Source organism: Panthera tigris, chromosome B2 (assembly GCF_018350195.1).
Source record: "Panthera tigris isolate Pti1 chromosome B2, P.tigris_Pti1_mat1.1, whole genome shotgun sequence".
NCBI lineage: Eukaryota > Metazoa > Chordata > Mammalia > Carnivora > Felidae > Panthera > Panthera tigris.
In genome coordinates, this window is record NC_056664.1 from 8,399,584 (window position 1) to 8,421,739 (window position 22,156).

General features: G+C 40.2%; 1 protein-coding gene across 5 annotated transcripts in view; it reads right to left on the reverse strand.

Annotated features, from left to right (window-relative positions):
* CDKAL1 (CDK5 regulatory subunit associated protein 1 like 1) overlaps positions 1 to 22,156 on the reverse strand; it is a 703,328-nt gene that overhangs the window by 191,700 nt on the left and 489,472 nt on the right. For 4 of the 5 annotated variants that reach the window (XM_042985612.1, XM_015541091.2, XM_007074528.3 and 1 more), the window contains exon 12: positions 21,103 to 21,283. In XM_042985612.1, coding sequence (XP_042841546.1) covers positions 21,103 to 21,283 — 181 coding nt within the window. Of the gene's footprint in view, positions 1 to 7,384; positions 7,548 to 21,102; positions 21,284 to 22,156 lie in introns of all 5 variants that reach the window. The other variant, XM_042985613.1, reaches the window with a different exon arrangement.

Consider the following 22,156-nt stretch of genomic DNA (forward strand, 5'->3'; position numbering starts at 1 on the left):
AAGGACAGAAGGGACCAAGTGTTCTAGCTATGAAAAGCAATCGAAGGTGTCAAAGTTGGGCTTACCCCTTTGGCCAAGCTGGCACTTAGAGTCTGGCTTAATCTACAGCCTTGATGTACATGCCACCCTTCGTAGGACAGAGATCAGACCAAAGGTCAGCAAAATGTCTGGCAGTGTCGGCACACAGTAGTCACTCAATAAACGTTAGCTCCTCTTATCAACGTGTGTGCTTTGTATGTTCTCACGAACATAACTCTGGAATAGTTCAATAGTATCACTGTATTCATTATCTTACCACAAGCTAACACTTAACAGGTGTCTATTCGGCTATAGTTAACAAAGATGGAACCCTTGTAAACTTTCTCCGTAAGTGACCAGATGTGTGTCTCCGTAAAGTCAAAGAATGATGATGGCGTTCATGCTGTAGAGCAGCATCTGAAAACATCAATGAGCTGATGATTTCTAACCACTGCTTCGGTTCATATGGAAATTTCCATTTCAATTGCTTGTATCTATACATTTTCAAAAATTCAAAAGCAAAAAAAAAACAAAAACAGAAACCAAAACCAAAAAACCAAAAATCAAAACCCTCCAGTATCTCCAAACCTTACAGAATTAGCATTACATTTTCGGCCTATGCTGCTCCCCAGATTTTACTCTGGCTTATAAAGTCTGACCTGCCCTGACCCTTGTTCGTCTTGCCTTACTGCATTTCCTAAGAGATTTCAGCCATACTGCCTTCCCTTTTGCTTCTCCATGCTCATCCGTTCTGAAGGTCTTTGTGTGAAAGCCAAGGTTGGCTCCTCATCCTTATCAAAATTCGGACATTGCCTCTGCAGAGAGGTCTTTGCTGATCAACACAAAGGATCCACCCAGTCATTATTTAGTATATTAATCTATTAACGTGCAACATAGTCTCCGGTATTTTGCTGATGTTTGTTTGTTTGCTGTTTCCCTCGCTAGCTAGAATGTAAGCTCCATGAGAAGAGAGCCCTTACCCAAGCTGCCCATCACCACAGTGTCAGGCACCTAGGAGCACTCACTAGGTATCTGCTGAATGAATAGGAAGAAAAAAGAAAGATCACAAAGACAGTCCTCATGATGACATAAGGTTGGCAAAAAACCCCAACTTTAATCCCACACTTAAAAAATACGGGAGGGCGCCTGAGGGCTTCAGTCAGTTAAGCCTCCGACTTCAGCTCAGGTCATGATCTCACGGTTTGTGAGTTTGAGCCCCGTGTCAGGCTCTGTGCTGACAGCTCAGAGCCTGGAGCCTGCTTCGGATTCTCTGTCTCGCTCTCTCCCTCTGCCTCTCCCCTGCTTCTTCTCTGTCCGTCTCTCTCAAAAATAAACATTAAAAATTTTTTTAATATGGGAGACAATTAAGTTTCAAAGTCCTGAGGTACAGTTTCTTTGGTCCCTTATATCAGGCTTGGAGGGTCTCTGACATGGGCCCTACCAAGGAATACTGGGCCTGAAAACACACTGTTTTACGGTAATGAAATTTTATCCCTTCTAGTAACCAGAAAGTAAACGTTCATTTAAAAATTTTATTTTTGGTTAATTTTTTAAGCTGTTAATTATCCAGGCCAAGATTAAAATACAACTAAACACTGATGATTTGAACAATTAAACAGGTGCTAAAAAAAAAAAAAAAAAAAAGGCAATAGGCCCCAAGCAGAGTGACTTATGCTAAGCCCCACATCACCAAACGAAGATGTTAATTAGAGTTCCGGCTGTCCCAGAAACGTACTCTTAAACCAGTCAATCGGGAATTGCCAGAGCGGCCCAGGGTCTCGTTCATCTGCCTCATTAGACTCCAGCCATCTCCTGAGGGAAAGTAAACCTGTAACCAACCTGCATTCTTGTCCAGTATAACTCCCTTGTTCCCGCTTCCTTCTGCCTTTCATTCTGGACGGCTCCTCAGAGCTGCCTTCTATCTGCTGGATGGGATGCTGCCACATTCACGAGGTGTTGACTAAAAGCTGTTGATTAAGAGCTGTAAATTCTACCCAGGTGAAATTTGTTTTTTAAACACAGGTTTTTTTTTGTATGTGTGTACAGATATACACACACAAACAGCCTATTCTTGTTTTCTTTCTTTTTTTTTCTAATTCCTTTTTTCCTTTTTTTTTTCCAATTAGTTGTTGCTGCTGTTACGTCTCTCTTCTCTCTCTTTAAGTAATCTCTACGCCCAATGTGGGGCTCAAACTCATGACCCCGAGGCTCAAGAGCTGTATGCTCTACCTACTGATCCAACCAGGTGCCCTTTTATTTGTTTTCTTAAACTGAAGACATTAAATCCATATAATTGGTTCTTAACCTTTTGTGGAAGAAGGATCTCTTTCAAGAATCTGATGAAAACCAACTGAGTCCCTCCCCTGGGGTGGGGGGACTATGTACAGACTCTTACATTGTTCTACACAATTTAGTTGGTTTCCAGATCCTCTGAAGCCTGTGGATGTAGTAACTCAGATCAAGAAACTCCCGCTCGGTTTTTAATTCCTTTTAGAATCTCCTTAAGGCGTAGGAATTTTAGAACATTCAACTTACTTCCTACTGGTGTCATCAAGAATGCCAGTGTATCTTTTTTGTTTTATGTATTAAAAATCATTCTTGATCTTGATTTAGAAAGTAAATGCTACACTTTTAACTCTCCGAAACACAAAATACTACAAAGCTTCATGGTGCTGATTTAGTATCCACAGATGACCGTGTAGAAGGGATCACTTAACACTCCTTTATATCATATTGATTTTCAAGACTCTTAGTAACATGGTTTCACTTTGAAGACAAATACCATGTTGTACAGCCAAGTATTAATAAAATAAATTAGTGAAATATAAACACAGTTCCGAACTTTAAAAAATTTTTTTTTTTTAACATTTATTTATTTCTGAGACAGAGAGAGACAGAGCATGAACGGGGGGAGGGGGGGTCAGAGAGAAAGGGAGACACAGAATCTGAAACGGGCTCCAGGCTCTGAGCAGTCACCACAGAGCCCGATGCGGGGCTCAAACTCACATACCGCGAGATTGTGACCTGAGCCGAAGTCGGACGCTTAACCGACTGAGCCACCCAGGCGCCCCCACAGTTCCAAACTTTTAAACAAGTGGTGGCCTATAGCTTTTTCACTTGGCTGTTTGGGGCTGGGCTGCATTTTTTCCATTATAAATGATGGTTATATTCTGGGAGAACTTCCACAAGCCCCCAAACCCTAAACAGTAATAGCAACAACAAAACATCCAAACAATGATTTCACCTGCAGATCACTATATTTCAGTGCCACTTACAAACTGCTCCCTTGAATTCTCTTGCACCTTCAGGCCAGATGAACTAATCTCACAGTGCTCTGTGTTTCATTCTGTCCCAGATTTCCATGAGCTCAGATTCTGAAAGTACTGTCTTTGTCTCTGATCTGTTTTTCTCTGTTACGTTTCTATGAAGCATATTCACTGTGTGTTGTTCTCACAAATGAACCTACTTCTGGAAGTTAGTGTCTTTATCCGGCCTTATCAGCAATGATGTGGTCAGCCTGCACTTAACCTTTCATTCAACAAACATTCACTGTAGGTGTCGGCCATCTATGAGAAATGTCCTATGGTGGCTGTCCCACGGTGGACAGGACATAAACTGAGGCAGGAATAAGCTCATCAGGTGATACAAATCACCATGCGCATGGTTCCTACAGGCCATGGATGGTTATATCTGGGTATTTCAAAAATATATTAACATTTTCGGGTAAATCTGTGCTGTTGTTGCTGTTGTTTTCCTGGGAAGAGTGCATATGTATGTGTGTATAGTAAATATTACATGTAATCAAATTCTCAAAACCTGTGAAGAACCAGTGATCTAGAATTAGGGACAGGCAAAGGTTTCTTACAAATTACTTATTTTGGTGACCATGGAAGTCAATGATCTTTAAACACTTGACGTTTTCAGAGGACCGGCTGAGACCTACATGGGAAGGAGCAGAAAACAGTGACACAGGCAGCGATACCCATCCTAGGCTCTCTCTTTAGAAGGCAGCCATACAAGCACATCTTTGGGAGTCTGAAGCTTCATTTCAGGTGGCTTCTCAAAGTTCTAGTTACAACCCACAGAGAGTCTACTCCCGTAGGAGAGTTTCAGTAGAAAACTGTTTCCCCCACTCATTCTATTTCCAGTGACGTCTGACATCACTTGCTCAGGGTTTGATAGAGTACCAGGCGCATAGTTGGCCCATAATTTCATGCAGTTTATACTATTTTGTTTTGTTAGGCCTTTATGCTGAAAAGGAAGAGTCCACAAGACCTGTGGAAGGAGAAGCAGACAGACGTGGTCAAATTAGAGAACGCCATACTAATTAATTAATAAGCAAGAGACGCGGTAGGCCACAGACGTTTAGGAAACCATCCTAATCAATGCTTGGTACATAAATGTTTTGTTTCCTGAAAAATATGTATATTTTAAAATGACACCTAGACCTAATGAAATAAAGAGTTGAAGATGAGGGACTAGGGTGGCTTTTAACTTCTGTAAATTTCCTCAACGTTTTCATTCTGGTTTTCACTTGTTTCCAACAGAGATTACCAAAAAAGTCGAAGTATAAAAGGAATGTGGGCCCAGCAAGGGAGAACGTAAGCCCTGGATCTTACTTGAAGGTGGTCTTGGGGTGAAAGGAAAACATGGCAATTAGTGGGGCGGCAAAGGGGGCAGGTGAGGGATGAAACTCAATGCCACAACCTGACCCTCAATGCTTACAGATACACCTCGTACAGCCAGAGCAATACTGCTGTCTGCCTGTGGCCCCTGTCATTCACTCACTGTGGCCTTACCATGGACGAGGCATTGGGTCGAGAATATTCCCTCACCAAGACTCAGAGAACACAGAGTCCTACACCTTTCAAGTTGCCATCCTGGTTAAGGCACTTTGCCTTTAAATGAGGAAGATTTTGGCTCTAAAATTCTGTCTTTAAAATAGAAATCAAGGATTCTGTGTTTTAATTAAGTCTCTCAAAGCTTTATTTTTGGCACTGTGTTTTCTTTCTTCCTGGCCACTGTAATTGATTATCGAGAAAATTGTTGGGAAGCGGAGTATAGAGCCAGAACGTTTGGTCTAAAAATCCCAACTCCAGCGGAGTCAGGGTAGGTCAGTCGGTTAGGTGTCCAACTTCGGCTCAGGTCATAATCTCACAGTCGGGAGATTTGACCTCTGTGCCAAGCTCTGTCCTGACAGCTCAGAGCCTGGAGCTTGCTTGGGATTCTGTGTCTTCCTCTCTCTCTCTCTCTCTCTCTCTCTTTCTCTCTCTCTCTGCCCCTCCCCAACTCATGTTCTCTCTCTCTCTCTCTCTTAAAAATAAAGAAACGTTAAAAAAAAATTTAAGAATCCCAACTCCACTACTAGCTGTGTGACTTTGAACAAGATACTTATACTCTCTGTGCCTCAGTTTCCTCAAATGTAAAAAGGGATAACCGCAGTCATCACCTAGGGTTATTGTGAAGATTAGACACATCAATGTATGTAAAGCACCAGGCATGTCAGGTACACAGTGAGCATCACACGAGGTACACGCCAGCTTCTCCTTTCAAAGTCTCTCTTGTTCATTCTGTCTGCCTATTCTTGTATCCACCGCCAACCGCCATGATCTCATGGCAACACTATTTCCTCACCATCTCCATTCCTGCCTGAGGCCTTCCGCCATTTTGATGCATCCTACATATGGCTTCTAATCCGTTTCCTCCAGCACTACTGAAATCGTGCTGCAACTGTGCCTTTCATTCTTCTACTCAAACGTGGTGGGTGTTGCCTACGGAGTACGGGTGATGTACTTCTGACAGCTCAGCTTGAGATCTTTCTCTAGGAGCGGTCTCAAGGGCTAACCAGGTTGTGTGTGTGATTACAGAGTCAAAATTCCCTTGACTGGCCCCAAACCACTTCCCAAAAGGATGCTTCCCATTATTCACTGCAAACCTTGCATTTTAGAAGGACGAAACTTCTCATCATTTTCTAGAAACATCTTGTACTGCACTCCTAATGTGTTTTGTACAATGAGAAGCTCAGCTTAAATATCCCCCTTTTTTCTTGACAGTGACTTCAATCATCCCACTCATCAGGCCCTGCATTTTAACAGCCCTTTGTATCATTTTTACAGCAGTGGAGACACGTTGCCTTGTATAGTCTCCCTTTAGGTCATCCTTTGCCTCCTTTCTGGATCATACGCTGCTTGAGAGTGAGGAACGCTCAGAAGTCACCCTGATATGTGGTGCCGTGCCCAGTCCAGTCCCTTGCATACAGAAGTCTATCTGATATTATGTCATCATTTGATAGTAGGTATATTTGATATTAGGTATATTACTTAATGCTATCCTAACTGCTGTTTTAACGGTAATTTTTAATAAGATACCAGTAGTTCTGATGGCCAAAGTGATCAAGAAACTTCAACTACTCCCCAAAGCCACATTTTGGGGTGTTACCATCCATATGACTTTGTGGTCACTGCACGGCGGTGAGAAGTATCAGCAGAGAGCCACCGTGTCACCTCCCATCTGCCCCTGCTATCAGAAGGTAAAAGCAAATTAAATGTTTTCACAGTGCTTTTTATGTTCTTCACTGGGATAGGATTTCAGGTACCTGACAAATTATTCATTTGGATAACCTTTTAAAAACTTTAGAGAACACACTGATTGTCATTTTAATGGCATCTGATTGATTCTGGGTTAAGTTGGTAAGAAGAATGAAGAGGGCTGTTCTCTGGGGGCTTTGGGGCTCCTGGGGCCCCCTGTGAAGACTTACTATCAAGTTAGTTGGGAAGAGATCCATCCATTACTACTTGACATTAACTTCCTATGGCCCTAGTAATATCAATCACATGCTTTTGTCCTTGATTACAGAAACCAACTGGAATTTACCTGTAGAATTCTTCCTTCACATTTGTATATTTGACTGTCATAACAAAACAATTTCAAAACACCCAGAAAGTGGTTGCAGAGATTCTCTGTGATTTCATTGACAACTGAGGTTGAGAGGAAAGGCTATAAAGGGATGTAGCATGCAAGGAAAGTGTTTCTGATTCCAACAGAATTTATTTTTTAAATTTTTCTTAGAGAGAGTGAAAACAGGGGAAAGGGGCAAGGGAGAGAGAGAATCTTAGGCAGGTCCCATGTTCAGCACAGAGCCCAACACGGGGCTCAATCCCACGACCCTGGGATCATGACCTGAGCCAAAATCAAGAGTCAGACACTCAAGTGATTGAGCCATTGCAGTGCCTCTGATCCCAACAGAATGTCTCTGACACTCAGTAACATCCAGACAGAGCTGATGAGTTAGTATCATAGCATTTCAGGAGTAGTGTTTCACTCAGGGCCAGGAATTCCCCGTAAAAATTAAAGATATTTCACTCACAATTTTTTCTAGCTCCTCTTGACCCACACAAGTTTTCCATTTCTGAGGATGAAAACCGTACATGTGCCACCTGCTGTGTAAACACACAAGGCACTGCAACGAAATAAATTTCTGCCTTTCCTAGTCTACGTTCTCCTGTCACTGCACACTCCTTCTGAAGTACCTGGTGTAAACAGAGAATAGTCTAAGAATTAAAAACTGTTAGAAATAATTCAAAGATTTAAAATGAATTAAAACTAAGATAAAGGGGCGCCTGGGTGGCTCAGTCAGTTAAGCATCTGACTTTGGCTCAGGTCACGATTTCACAGTTCATGGGTTTGAGCCCCACGTCAGGCTCTGAGCTGATGGCTCAGAGCTTGGAGCCTGGAGCCTGCTTCGGATTCTGTGTCCCCCTCTCTCTGCCCTTCCCCTGCTCGTGCTCTGTGTCTCTCTCAAAAACAAATAAACATTAAAAAAAATTTAAAACACACACACACACACACACACACACACACAAACTTAGGAATGGGAAGTCTTTTAGACTAGGTAACGGTGGAGGTCCACCCACTAAAAAATGGAAAGTGTGAACCATGCCACCTAAGATTTCTGAGTTTTCAAGGCCTCTTTTTTCTTTCTTTTATGATGCTGTTAAATACTGGGGGTTAAAATTCTTATGCAAAAAATCGATAACTATATGGTGGAGAAACCAGACATCATCTGAATCCAGTGATCAAAATTAGTACCACCAATAAGGACAAAAGAACACCGTGTGCCTCCAGATGTGATATACTGAGAACAGAACATCATGTATTTAGGTGAAGAGGGCAAAACACAGAACAGGAACCTACTCATGAGGAAAATGAAACCCACATTGAGAGGCAGTCTATAAAGCACCAAGCCAGTATGCTTTAAAAATGTCAACATATCATGAAAGGTAAAGAAAAGCTGAGTTAGTGTCTAGGTTAAAGGAGACTAAAGAGACGTGGCAACGAAGTCAAGACCTGATCCCGAACTGTGTCCTAGATCGGAAAACAGTGACTCCAAAGAACGCTGCTGGGACTCTTGACAAACTATAATCAACACTGTAGGTTAAAGTATTGTATCCATTTTGAACTCCCTGATTAAGGTTAACACCACTAATGATTATGTAAGATCCTCCTTCTTAGGAAACCCTCACTAACTATTAAGCAGGAATCTACTCTGAAATTGTTCAGGGGATAAATATCAGCCAGTCTGTCTGTATGTCTGTCTAGCCAACTCTCCAGAGAAAGCAAATTTAGCAAAGTGTTGAAGCTTGGCGAAGGCTCCGCTATGCTGGAGATGCACTAGTCTTACAACTTCTCTGTAAGTTTAAAAATCATTTTAAGAAGTTTACAATTTTTCTAGGACCTATAAATACTCACTGCTATAATAGAAAAATAAAACTGTGGAAACCAGTACTTTTTTGGTCAAAATGTTCTAAAATTATTTTGAATTTCTGGGATAAATATTTATTTTATGGTTCATAAGAGCATGGAGCAGAGTCAGAAAGAAGAACCCACATCTTGGGCACTGTCACTTAAATGTTATGAAATCTTGTGCAAATCTGCTTTCCTTTGAGCCTCGGCGGGCTCATCTGCAAAGTAAAAAAGTAATACCTAAAAGTATTGTTGGAAGAATCACCTGAGACAAAGTGCATGAAAAGCATAGACTATGTTTCTTTTCCCTGCCTGTATAACTTCTCATTTTATAGACCATTTCTATACAGGTACGTTATTGGGTGTAGCAAACAGAAAGAATCAGGACATTCATCTTAGATTATAAGATATCAGGACATAGTTAGTACAGTATATTTTATCCATTTGAATGCTTATCTGCTCATATTTGATACTTTATTCCTTAATTGTGATATAAACATGGTTCCAAGAGGCAGGAGTTAGAAAAGCATGTTATGGTAAATTACCAAATATATAGTGTTGACCTACATATGCATTTAATATTAGCTCCAGTACTTAGAACTACACTTATAGGTCCCTTTGAAGGTTATAAATATGAAGTTGTTAATGAACCATATTATCACTGAAAAATAATAAGATAAAAAAATAAGATAGGTCATTATAAGATTCTTTATCTGTAGAAGTTACTCCAAAGAGTCTACTCACTTCTAAAGTTGTTAATAAAAAGTGAATTCAAATTGAATATTACAATTTTAATAAATCAAGTTCATATAAAAGGCATAAAAGAATTATGTAGATCCGTGCAATTTTCTCTGAAACTTACATAAAACAAGGTATGTAATCACCATCGAAAAAACGTTAGACTAAAATATAATAAAGATGACTTTCCAAAGGATAGAGTTTATATTCTCTTTATTTAATAAAAATTCACTCTGTCCATCTCAACCGTAATACCTACCACCATTCCGCATCGGAGAGAAAAATTTACAACGACATATCTTCTTACTGTTTTGTCATAATTATAAATTCAGAAGAGAAACAAGATAAAAATAAATGCCAAAAGGAAAACAAAACATTAAACAATCATAAGAAACAAGATGAGGGTATTTTTTCTCAAAAACAAAAAAATTCTTTTTTTTTTTGTTTGAGACAGACAGAGAGAGAGTACATGCGCAGGGAAGAGGTGGGGAGAGAGAGAGAATCCCAAGCAGGCTCCACACTCAGTACAGAGCCCAACGCAGGGCTCGATCCCACAACCCTGGGATCATAACCTGAGCCAAAATCAAGAGTCGGATGCTCAACTGAACTAAACCACCCAGGCATCCCAGAAGTTGTTTTTTTGTTTGTTTGTTTGCTTAATGATTTTCTATAAGCTGACTACAAAAGCACAAAAAACTGTTACCATCGAACTCAAGGCTCTCAAATCATATCTGACTCTTCGTTGTCCTAAAGTTGACTTACTTTACAAAACCTGAAATACCAAGACAAACCATGGTTCCAAAACATACTCATCACTGATTTTTTTCTTACAACGGCTTGTCATTAACAGAAGGGACATATGAAAGGACTTTAGATATCAACAGAAACGTGTGTCTTTCTTGTCTTATCTTCACCATCTTGACCAAAACACAACATGGCTCCATCCTGGAGTTACGGTCTACACGTGTCTAGTACATGTCTCGTCCTGTGGGTCTCACCACACAAAACTGATATGCATGATGATGAAATTCAGCTCATCAACGTCAATCAGGACTAAAGGAAAAGTCAGGCAGTGCTCTGTGGCAGGCAAGAGGTCAGATTCAGAGGGCAGAAAGTTAAGGGGAGCAGCAAGGGTACACAGAGAGAAGGTTGCGGTTTTCCGAAAGAATGAATGAGTCAGGCTGAGAGGAATCGGGAGCATGATTATTCTTCAAAAGTCACTTATGGCAGAGAACACTGATAAAGATCTCACCAGTGATACCTCTCTCCCAAGGTGTTTGTTTCACTGGGTCCCTTGGACAGCTTCCTGGATGGCGAGTTCCTGCGTAAGTCCGCTGTATCATTCCATATCCATGTATCTTTTTTATAACCCCAAGAAGAGTTTCTTCTGAGAAACAGCACTTACTTTCTTTCATGAGATCTTGACACAACATTTTGCTTTTATTCACTCCAAATTAATCACATTTGGTAAATTCTCTAACACTTCAATTTCAAGATGGTAAACAACCAAAGGGCTTCCTAGTATTGGCAAGGCCACGGTATTAGTGGCGGTGGCAGATTTCCCTCCACACAACTGAGGCTAAACAATTCTTGTCATTTTCACATTCTTCAAAGCTCCAAACGTTATCACCGGTTTCCTTTACTCTTTTAGTGTGAAAGTGGGATAAGAGGAAAAGTACTCAGTTTTAAAAGGATTTAAAAAAGAATGATCCAATCAGAGCTCCAGTTTCTTCAAATGCTCCCAAATCCAGAGTTTTCCACAGTTCACAACACACACACACACACACACACACACACACACACACACACGGGCGATAAGCTTATCTTATGGCACTTAGAACAAAAACACAGAAGATGATAAAGAGGCTACACGGGAAAAGCCAGTCCTGTAACTGCCACGTAGACACAGTTTGGGAGGAGATAAAATCATGTTGGGGGGAGGGATGGGAAACAGACAAGGGTAGGGGTCTGGCGGGGTCTGGCATTTCTCCTTCTGAGTACAAGAGGCCTAGGCCTGGTCTAGGGAGCAATCTCATGACCATTAAGAAACAGAACACCAACAGCACCAACAGGAACAAAGGCAGAAACGAGATGTAATGCCCTAAATTCGCGGCATGTTCAAGGGTCCTTGGAAAATGTTCTGGCCTACCAATATTTGTCCGTGAGCCTGGAATCAAACAAAGGCCAACTAAGTGACCTTCTGTACAGCAAATGAATATTCTCCACTGGACACAGAATAACTATGCTGACATGTAGCTAAGTCTAATGCCTGCAGTTATTAGGTCCAAAAGAAAAATACTGATTGAAGGTCTCAGGGATAAGTCCCTGAGATTTCTTAAACTCACCTATTAGTCTCTAAACCTGCCTTGTACAGTTTCCTAACTGGGCTTCCTGGCACGGCACACAGAATGAGCTTTCAAAAACAAACACGTGATAACTGCTATTCAGGGGCTCCCTAGTGCCCACAGGACAGTCCGAGGCCACCCAACACGGCTGACAAGGCCTTGTTTGTCCAGGGCTTGCCTGTGGCTCCTGGCTCATTCATGGAGCTCATACACTTGCAGACCCCACCAAACCCAACCAAAGACTGCAACGTGCCTTACTGTCCTAAATATCATGCATTTTGAGCACGTTAGGCTCATTAAATGTCCCATGTTTTCTGTATTCCCAGGTCTCTCCATGTGCTGATCCCTCCAGGGAGCCTGACGCAGAGGAAATGAACATGGTGCATGCTGGGATCTCCAGCAGTCGGGTGTTGTGGGCGCATGAAGAATACTGGAAGGAAGTGCATGACCTCAGGGTAGAGAGAGAAAGGCAGGACCTTCTCTCTCCATGTGAGCTTGGGCAAGTTAACTCATCACTCTGAGCTTCAGTTTCCTCATGTGTAAAATGACCGTAATAACTTGTGAGAATGAAATTAGATAATACATGCGAAGGGCTCAGAACAATGTCAGACATACACTGATGGCTAAATGGATGTTAATTCTTACTGTTATTTTGTTAGGACGTTATTATGATTTAGGCCTATAGATTACTGTGCCGGGTGGGTAGCATCAGGGTAAGTTTTCACAGACCTAGGAGCAAACAGCTGTCATCTAGTCGCACAGCATACTCTGGGTAGCATAAAGGCTGAAAGCAATCAATTTCCCTGTCTCAAAGAGCTAGACGATGCCCTCAGTTCAAACAACCCCATTGTTGGCATATTCATTCCCCATTGTGACAGTAACAAGTTATCAAACTTAGTGGCTTAACGCAACACAAATTTATGATCTTACAGTTCTGGAAATGACACGTCTCAGGGGTCTTATGGGCTAAAACCAAGATGTTAGCAGAGCTGTGTTCCTTCTGGAAGATCTAAGGGAGGATCTGTTCCTTGTCTTCTTCAGCTTCTAGAGACCGCCTGCGTTCCTAACTCATGGTCCCCTTCTTGATCTTCAAAGCACATTGCTCTGATCCTCTGCGCGTGTCCTCCGCTCTCCTCCCTCTAACTTTAACCCTCACGCCTCCCTCTCACAAGAACCCTTGTGAAGACAGAGCCCACCCACACCACCTGCAATAATGTGCCAGTTCAAGCGCATTAACTTAATCACATGCGCGAGGGCCTTTCTACTACATACAGTAACACATCCACGGGTTTGGGGATCAGGATGTGGGTATCTTCGGGGGCCTATTATTCTCTCTAGCATAGCTGGTCCCACTGCTGCCATTTGGAGCCCCCATAAATAACTAATTTAATTATTGTGTTTTAGTAGTCCTCGTCAGTCAATTAACTGAGCATACAGACAGAAAGTTTTCAGATTCATAACAAAGTAAAAGATGGAAGGATTGGGAAATGCAGATTACATACCAATGATCTACAAAAAGAAAGCACCTAGATTTTTAAAATATAGTTTTAAAATATAGTTTTAAAATATAGTTTAAAATATAGTTTATGGTTTTATAACCGTATGAGAGAGAATCAAAGATTACGAAGAACTTCAAGGGGTCTTAGAGATCATTTAGTTCAATTTTCTATTTGTGAAATGAATGCCATCTGTATAAAAGCTCACACAAGGTAGAAGGTTTCCCAGCTTCCTCTCTGGGTATAGATCACCTATATAGTAACCTGCTGTTACTACAGTCTTCATGATGCACCGTTAAGTGATCTGAAATCCATAGAACAAAACTAGGGTTAGGCTAAAAACTCTATCCAAAATGGAAGTCAAAAGAGAAATGATATCCAGAAAAGTAGAATTTAAAAGATTAACTGTATGTGGTGGGATCAAATACAATTAATTGCAGAAGAATCTGAAGAGTCCTTGTAAAAGCAAAAAAAATAATAAAAGAAGTAAAAAGGAAAAGGGCCTTGAGAAAAGGAGAGTCTCCCCATGTGTGTTTAGGAATCAGTTTAGAATAAAGAGTACTAGACAATCTAGAGTACAAAGACTCCTAAAAATATTTTTACCTTTCCCCCAAAGAAAAAAGCTTAATTTGAAAATAGGAGACTGTGGGGGCACCTGGGTGGCTCAGTCGGTTAAGCGTCCAACTTTGGCTCAGGTCATGATCTCGTAGTTTGTTAGAGTCCCGTGTCGGGCTGTGTGCTGACAGCTCAGAGACTGAAGCCTGCTTCAGATTCTGTGTCTCCCTCTCTTTGTCCCTTCCCCGCTCATGCACTCTCTCCCTCTCACTTTCCCTCTTTCTCAAAAATAAATTAACATTAAAAAAAAAAGAAAGAAAATACGAGACTCTGTAAGTAATGTAATCGTTATGAAGCAAGGTCTAAGTGCCAGGAAGTAAAAGTGTCTTTCCATGAAGACAACTTGATGCACTCCAACAAAAAATTGTAGAAATATTTAGAAAAAGTGACAAAGCTATATTCTATATTTCTGTTTTGCTTTTTAAAATAAAGTATGTTCTGGGGGGACCTGGGTGGCTCAGTCGGTTAAGCAGCCACCTTCGGCTCAGGTCATGATCTCACGGTTCATGCGTTCCAGCCCCACGTCGGGTTCTGTGCTGACAGCTCAGAGCCTGGAGCCCACTTGAGATTCTGTGTCTCCCTCTTTCTCTGACTCTCCCCCACTTGCACTCTGTGTTTCTCTTTCTCAAAAATAAACATTTAAAAATTAAAAAAAATAATAAAAGTATGTTCTGGACTCTTATGCACCTAGAATTTGGGAGAGCCATTAATGTCACTGAATAAGCTCTGTATGTGATTGAAGAACAATTCCTCATCCAACATTTGTTCCAAGTGGCCACCCTGCCTTGGTTTGAATACCTCCAGCAAAAATTCAGTCCCTGACAGGGAAACCTATTATGAACAGTTTCAGCAAAGCTGTCTCTGTCTGTCCCAAGGTGGCCTTCCACGTCTCTCAGGCACACGTACCCACACTCCTCAGGGCTGAGTCAAGAAGAGTACCATGGCCTCGTTATCCTCAGGGTAAATATTCTAGAAACTGCAGCTAAGGGAGTTATGATTCTTTTATGCTGACATGTATCTAAAGACATGATCTTACTCTCTGGTTCCAAGAAGTGAGACAGGCAAGCAGGTGGATTTAATGTCAGAATTTAATACTTCAAACCAATATGAACATTCCAACAGCCACTCTTGTCACCTCAAGATTGTTCTTCAAGTCACAGGCCTCTTAAAGATTTCATCCCAACGTCATTATTTTTTATCAAAATTTTCTTAAAAAGAAAAAAGTCTGGAATTGACAGATAAGGATCCAAAGACTTTTAAAACTTAAGTGACCTTTTCTAGGCAGACTAAGAATCTCAGTGACAATTTGAAAACACTATTAGAGTTACTTAAGATTAATGAAGACTAATGAAGGAAGACTCAATCGAAAAGAAAATAAAAACATGCAAATTTGACCTTTCGTCTAAAAGTCTAAGGTCGCTCTCATTTAGCTTAGGTGATCTTACTATTAAATCTCTTATACATTAATCATCTTGCAAAAGCTAAGAGAAAAATAAATTTTACTTTATCTTGTTCATGAAAATACACTGCCTAATTTATTTCCATTATAAATTTAAGTGAGTTATACTCTTTTTTCAGCAGGCAATAAAAGACTGGAGAACTGCCCCCCCACCAACCTATGCAAATACAAAACTCAATCGGGCTTTATCCACTTGGTGATTTAAATGATTAAGAAATACATATAATTTAGTTCAGTATTAAGAGCTCTACTATAAAACATTAAAAACTGGCATATATTTATATTAATACTAGTATTCATTTAAAGGAGTATTCACATAAAAGTAGGTGATATGATGTATCCATGTAGAAAGGTACCACTCTGATGTTAGGATGCTGAGACTGGGGGAGGCTGTGCACGTGTGGGCAGGGAGTATATGGGAACTCTATGTCCTTCCCTCGCAACTGTGCTGTGAACCTGAAATGCTCTACCATGTAAAGAAAAAAAAAGGTTCTGCTAAACCAGGACCAGGTTATTAAAATCTAAAAACGTAAGGAAGATGTTAAGGGGCTATGTTTAAAAGGTAAAAGACAGCGGAAAAGAAAAAGCACCTGAAAGCTGATTTTATGTAATGAGTTTTGCTTCTGGCTGAGGCAAACTAGCTTCTACCAGACCAGCAATCTTGCCAAGAACAATTAGAAAAAGTGAGTAAAATGTATAATATGTCCTGTTTCAACATCAAAAACTATCAAGGTAGTGAGAACCTGAGGGACCAAGATCCCCAAGAGGAGAGAAGCCCATAAGCTCCATACTTGGAGCCACTTTCCGCAGATCAATTAAATTTCTCAGATCAATCAAAATAACCAAGCTTTACCACAGAGCCTGGCAGATGCAAGTTAATTCTACCCAGAAGACGATACTTCACTGACTAGCATCTCTAGGTTCATTTTGTTTGGGTTTTTTTTTACACAAATGATGGTCACCATTTAATAAAAATGATCAGGCACATGGAAAAAACAAAAGACAAATGATCAAAATCAAGAAGAAAAAAAAGACAACAGAAAGAACCAACATTAGAACCAGATATTGGAGAATTCAGAATGAGCTTTAAGATAACGGAGTTAAAAAATGTTAAAAAAATACAAAGGAAAATAAGACAAATTTCACCAAAATCCATGAAGAAAAAAATCAAATTGTTCTTTTTGTTTTGAGAGAGAGCATGCGTGCACGTGTGTGCATGTGTACAAGCTGGGGAGGGGCAGAGAGAGAGAATCCCAAGCAGGCTCTGCACTGCCAGTACAGAGCCTGATGTGGGGCTCAAACCCACGAACTGTGAGATCATGACCTGAGCCGAAATCAAGAGTCAGACACTTAATGGACTAAGTCACTCAGGCGTCCCTCAAATTATTCCTTAGAAGAAAAAACAAATTAACTAAAATTAGAAATTCCATAGATGGGTTTGAGAGCTGACTAAAAACAGATGAAGAGAGGCTTAGTGAACTAGAACAGCACTTCACGCACGCTAACGCGCACACGAATCATTTGGAGGTGCGGACTAGGATTGCCAAGGTCTGGGGTGGCGTCTGGGACTCTGCCTTTCTCCAGGCACCACACCGTGACAATGGCTCAGCGACTGCTGCAAATATCAAGAAACTAAAAAAAAAAACAGGTGAGGAGAAAAAAATCTAGAAATACAAAGAGAACGAAGAAAGAAAAATATTAAAAAGGATAGCTTAGACAGTGGGGAAAGTGATGAAAATGGCTAACATATATAAATGAAATCTCCAAAGACAGGATGAGAGAATGGAGTCCAAGAAATACCTGAAGAGAGAATGGATGACATTTTCCAAAGCCGATCAAAGAGATCAGAGTGAGTGAGATCACAGTGAGATTTAGAGTGTGCACCCTGGCAGGGGAGGCGAGTGAAAGAGTTTGTGGGGCCATCTTGGAATTCTACTTACCACATTAGGCAATTCTATCAAACATCTAAGGAAGAAATAGTATAAGTTCTATACAAACTCTTCCAGAAAAATGTAGATAAAGAAATACTTTCCGACTCATTATATGAGGCCAACATCACTCTCATACCAAAGTGAAGAAGATACCACTGAAAACTACAGGTCAAAATCCTCCATGAACAAATATGCAAAAATTCTTCACAAAATTTTAGCAAATTAACTACAATTATGTATCAAAAGTAATACATTATGACCAAATGAAGTTTCTCCCAGGAATGCAAGGTTGCTTTACACATTTGAAAGCATTCAGTATAGTTCGCAATATTAGCAGACTTAAAACAAACTATGTAATTATTTCCATAGATGAAGATACAGTGATTAAGTTCAATTTCATTCATGATTCAAACAAGTGCGAGTGTGCACACACACAGACTCTGGGTACATTGGGAGTAGAAAGGAACTTCTGTAATCCCCAAATTATAGTCAACTTTTATACCTAATGGAGAAATTCGGAAGACTTTTCCTTTGAGTTTGGGAAGAAGAGAAAATGGCCAGTTCTACTCAACAGCAGACTATTAAGTCCCAGCCAGTGCAATAAGACGAGAAGTAAAAGTTATGAGGATTGGAAAGGAAGAAACAAAACTGCAATTATCAGCCGATGGCAGAATTATATACATAGAAAACTCTGAAGAAAAAACTACAGAAAAATTATTAGGATTACTAAGTCAAGTTAGCAAAGTTGACCGGTGAAAGATAAGTATGTTATATATATATATTTTATTTTTGATTTTTTTTTAACATTTATTTATTTTTGAGACAGAGAGAGACAGAGCATGAACGGGGGAGGGTCAGAGAGAGGGAGACACAGAATCCGAAACAGGCTCCAGGCTCTGAGCTGTCAGCACAGAGCCCGACGCGGGGCTCGAACCCACGGACCGCGAGATCATGACCTGAGCCGAAGTCGGCCACTTAACCGACTGAGCCACCCAGGCGCCCCAAGATAAGTATGTTAAAATCAACTATATTTTTCGATAGCAGTAACAATTAAAAAAATGAAAAACAGTCACTTTAATAGTATCAAGGGGAGGCCTCAGTCGGTTAAGTGTCCAACTTCAGCTGAGGTCATGATCACCTGGTTCGTGGGTTCAGGCCCTGCATAGGGCTGGGTGCTGACAGCTCACAGCCTGGAGCCTGCTTCAGAGTCTGTTTCTCGGTCTCTCTCTGCCCCTCCCCACCCCTCGTGCGCTGTCTCTCTCTCTCAAAAATAAACAAACATTAAAAAAAATTTTTTTTTGAAGTTTATGTAGATGAGTCAAACAAAAGTCACAGACAAGAATGCTCACACCTATTCTCAGTTGCGATACTAACAGTGGAATGTTGAAAATACCCAATTCTCTTTTCACGTTAGGGTGGCTACGCGAGCACGCAGTGGAACACTGTACAGAAATGAAAATAGACGAGCAAGAGCTACCTGCAAAAACAGACTAGTCTCAGCAACATAATCTTGTTTAAAAAAAAATGAAAATTGGGGGCTTGAGGGAGGTGCGCATGGCAGAGTGGGCACCCGGGGACAGTTCATGCCTCACTGTTTTAGGACAGATCAGAGAGACTGTAACAATTCCTGAAATAAATACCAACAATCTCAACAAGCAACAGGTTCAACTCCTGACAGAGATGTAGAGATTTTTCAGATGTGAAATTTGAGACAGCTGTATTAGCCTCCCAAACTGTATAATAATAAACAATGAAGAAAAAGATGAAAAATTATTTAATGAAGCTAAATGTGTTATAATTTACTAGAAAATCCATTTTTAAAATGATTTTTTTTATATAATCTTCTCTTTGTAAATTTTTTTTTAATGTTTATTTTTGAGAGAGAAAGAGCACGAACAGGGGAGGGGTAGAGAAAGAGAGAGAGGGAGAGACACAGAATCTGAGCTGTGAGCACAGAGCCTGATGTGGGGCTCGAACCCTCCAATTGTGAGATCATGACCTAAGCTGAAGTCGGACGCTTAACCAACTGAGCCACCCAGCCGCCTAGGTTTTTATGTAATCTTGACACCCAAAGTGGGGCTTGAACTCACTGCCATGAGATCAAGAGTCACAAGCTCTACCGACTGAGCTAGCTGGGCACCCTGAAGAATCCACTTCTTGTTAATGCTGAACAGTTAACTTAAAACTTCAGGCAAGACTGTGTGGCAAGTATTGATTTTACTGAAAAACAGAAACAATCAAAAGAATTCCCCGCATTAAAAAAAAAAAAAAAAAAAAAGCCAAACATTCAAATACTGATGAATTCTTCCCTTTACATCAAGTACAGAACAGGTCAAACCTAATGTATGGTGTTGAAACGAGAGATAGTGGTTTCTGGCGGGGAAAGGGAGAGGGTGGCGGGGAGGGCGTGACCGGAACCTCTGAGGTGCTGGCAATTTTCTGCTTCTGGATCTGCCCAGGGTGCACGGAAGTATCCACTTCAGAGAAATGTACAGCTGTACACACATCTTCAGGCATGTTACGGCTCAGAAAACTTCTTTCTTATTAATTAAAGAGGTAAAGTTTGAAAAAAGAATGGATTAAACTATAAGGACAAGAGATGAGGGGATGGAGGGAGTAGAGAACTACAAAAAAATAAAAGGGAATATTTAGGGTGCTGACAGAAGTGTCCTACACCTGGACTGCGGTAGTAGTTAAATGAATGTATGCATGTGTCAGAATTCAAAGAACTGTAGACGAAAAAAGGTGAACTTTGTCTTATGCAAGAAAGTCTATTATAACTTAGATATAAAAATAATGGATTAATTCAACTTACTTTTACAGTTGTGAAAAGTTGATGGTGGTGAGAAATCTGCTTTCCTCTTTGATTAAGTTAGAAATAAAATTATATGGTCTATCTGGAAAATGTTTTCCTACCTTTGTATACACAGAAATTTGTGAAACAAAAAGGTAGAAAATTTTGAGAAAACAAGGAATGATAGTCACTTCAGTTTTACTGGGGAAAATAGACTTTAAAATATATTGAAAATATATGTCTGTATATACAAATAAAAATATGTTTTTTCAACCAAATGTTCAAATAAGAACTCTGTATGTTTTATGTCTGATATTCACATATGGCATAACGGAAAAAATAACAAGTTCTGGGTTATTCCTTTTAGTATTTCATGTAAGTTTTGAGGAAAATTAATGGGAGGGCACAATTTTGTATTAGTTATTTCAAACAAAACAGAAAATTTTCAGTTAAAAACATATGACTTCCTCTTAAAGCTTATTAACATTTTCCCATTTCAGCCAATAAATCTAGAAACTAACTTACTTTGAGAACATTAATTTCTGAGGCATTCTGGAAAACAGTTTGCCATTACTGGGTCTCAAACTTTAAAAAAAAAATTTTTTTTTAATGTTTTCTTATTTTTGAGAGAGAGAGAGACAGAGAGACAGAGAGAGTGAGCGAGCAGGGGAGAGGCAAATAGAGAGGGAGACAACAGAATCTGAAGCAGGCTCCAGGCTCTGAGCTGTCAGCACAGAACCCTACAGGGGGCTCGAACCCACAAACTGCAAGATCATGACCTGAGCCGAAGTCAGATGCTTAACCAACAGAGCCACCCAGACACCGCCCCTCCCTTCCCCACCTCCCTGTATTTTTTAACTTCAAGGTTATACCATGAGCCACTTGTGTTAAGATAGACAACGGGGCTGCATTTTTACAGCCGCTGGCTAAATCTAGCACCTTCCTTGCCAGAGAAGTCTCTTACCACTTGTGCTGGAATTTGTGCCATTTTTGCAGCAGGAGTCCCTGGTCTTGGGTAGAACTGGTTAATAAAGAGGCTTGGGAATTTGTACTCTTCAACGAGTTTCACTGTTTCTTGAAAATCTTGGTCTGTTTCTCCAGGAAAACCACAGATAATATCTGTGGCAAGAGTTATTCCAGGAACTCTAGAAAATAACAAGACAAAAATGGAAAAAAAACTCAATGCCATCCATTATTATTCTATTTCTCTGACAGTTTCTTTTCTAAATTTTTATTTTTTAAGTAGGGCCCGAACTAACACGGGGCCTGAACTAACAACCCTGAGATCAAGACCTGAGCTAAGATCAAGGGTTCGACACTTACCTGACTGTGCCACCCAGGCGACCCTCTCCGATCTTTTAAATGCCTATGTTTTGAAACTAAATTTTATTTTTAGGAAAGGGACATTTAAGCAAATAGTTTTAGAGAGTCCTAAATATTAAAAATTTATGGACAACAGGGGCCCCTGTCCTCCTCAAGAGCCATTCGTTTTTAATTCTTCTGCATGTTTCTTTGTTCTTTTTTCTGTATTTTAAAATAGATGCTGATTCTGCTATTTCTAGATTTTTGATTTTCAGGCAATACTTATTAGCTTCTCCACTGAGGCAGCCCTTTAATCTACTCTATCCCATCCCTCTCAGTAATATCACTGCACAGTTTTTAGTTAAATTAGTCGTATTTCCAGGAGCCTAACTGCAAAGGTACTGCTCACAGACAACTGGTATACACTACCATCATGTTTTCTTTTGCCACCTTGAATTTTTCCCAGAGTTAAAAACTTAAAAAAAAATTTTTTTTTTTTGCTTCCTATTCTAGGTACCTGTGTTCATGTTTTCCACAAGCTCAGATCGATCAAAAACCAATATTATTTTCTAAACACTCAAGGTACTGTATAGAATTCACTTATTCAATTTTTCCCCCCTGGAAATGCCACTCCTACTTTCTCTGGTATGTGTTGTTTTCATAATGAAACAGTTGTCGTCCTTGAAAGTTACTCTTTGGTTTTCTTCCCCACCCCC